General features: G+C 67.5%; 1 protein-coding gene across 1 annotated transcript; it reads left to right on the top strand.

Moving 5' to 3' along the window:
- Window positions 1-464: 464 nt before the first annotated feature.
- LOC108540109 (tryptase delta-like) lies at window positions 465-1,318 on the top strand (the record flags this gene model as incomplete). The annotated part of the gene is made up of 3 exons (XM_017889087.1): window positions 465-646; window positions 800-971; window positions 1,081-1,318. Coding segments are annotated over exons 1-3 (492 nt in total), but the record flags the coding sequence as incomplete, so codon positions are not given.
- Between the last annotated feature and the right edge of the window lie 5 nt (window positions 1,319-1,323).

Here is a 1,323-nt window from a genome sequence, read left to right on the forward strand (position 1 = left end):
CCCGTGTCCCTCTTGGGGAAACAGGTTTCGGGGCAACTGGTCTTGTAGCATGGGGCAGCCAGGCCGCCTGGGTGCAGCTGTGCCTGAAGGCCTCCTGGCACCGGGACAGGGCAGCTGATCCCACTAGTGGGAAGGTGGTGCGTTCCGCTGCTGGGATCCACCAGCTGACAGGTGGAGCTGCGAGCCTCCAGTGCTCAGCCCTCGGTGGGGCCTGCCTGGCAGCCCCACACACAGAGGGCATGAGGGTGGCGGGGGCACGTGTTACATGGGGGCCCTGGGTCTGAGTCATCCACTTCCTCCGTATCTGGATGGGAGGGCGCAGTGGCCCTCCTCCACCCCGTCCTGATCTGGAAGGATAAATGGGGAGTGGAAAGCCTGCTGGGTAGAAGGAACAGGGAGCGGCCAGGGTAAGTCCCCACTCTCAGAAACCTGACATCAGCGTCACCTGGAGCAGAGTGGCCCAGCCTCAGAGCACCAAGACCCAGGCCCCCTGTCCCACCTCCATTCTTCACCCCACAATCTGCAGCCCCCAGCCCTGTCCCGTGAGCTCTGGCCAGGCCCACGATGCCCCTCCTTGCTCCCCAGATGCTGAACCTGCTGCTGCTGGCGCTGCCCTTCCTGGTGAGCCTGGCCCACGCGGCCCCTGGTGAGTCCCAGCCGGGGTCCACCCTGCCCCTCACCACATTCCACAGACCAGGGCCTGGGTGGGTTCTGGGGAGGCCGGGCTGGCCCCCACACAGGGAAGGGCTGGGTCCAGTTGTGGGGCTGCTTCCTGGTCCTGAACTGGCTCCTGCCCCAGCCCCGGGCCAGGCCCTGCAGCGAGCGGACATCGTCGGGGGGCAGGAGGCCCCCGGGAGCAAGTGGCCCTGGCAGGTGAGCCTGAGATTCCACGGCCAGTACTGGATGCACTTCTGTGGGGGCTCCCTCATCCACCCCCAGTGGGTGCTGACCGCGGCGCACTGCGTGGGACCGTGAGTCTCCCGGGGCCTGGTGGGGTGGGCGAGGGCCGGATGTGTGCCCTGGCTCCCGGGTGCTCCTGGAGGCTGCCCAGGGCCCTGAGTGGGAGCCTCCGCTGGCCAGGGACATCAAGGATCTGGCCGACCTCAGGGTGCAGCTGCGGGAGCAGCACCTCTACTACCAGGACCAGCTGCTGCCGGTCAGCAGGATCATCGTGCACCCGCAGTTCTACACCGTCCAGACTGGGGCGGACATTGCCCTGCTGGAGCTGGAGGAGCCCGTGAATGTCTCCAGCCACGTCCACACAGTCACCCTGCCCCCTGCCTCGGAGACTTTCCCCCCGGGGACGCCGTGCTGGGTCACCGG

Source organism: Rhinopithecus bieti, unplaced genomic scaffold (genome assembly GCF_001698545.2).
Source record: "Rhinopithecus bieti isolate Rb0 unplaced genomic scaffold, ASM169854v2 scaffold_19210, whole genome shotgun sequence".
In the NCBI taxonomy this organism is placed as follows: Eukaryota; Metazoa; Chordata; class Mammalia; order Primates; family Cercopithecidae; genus Rhinopithecus; species Rhinopithecus bieti.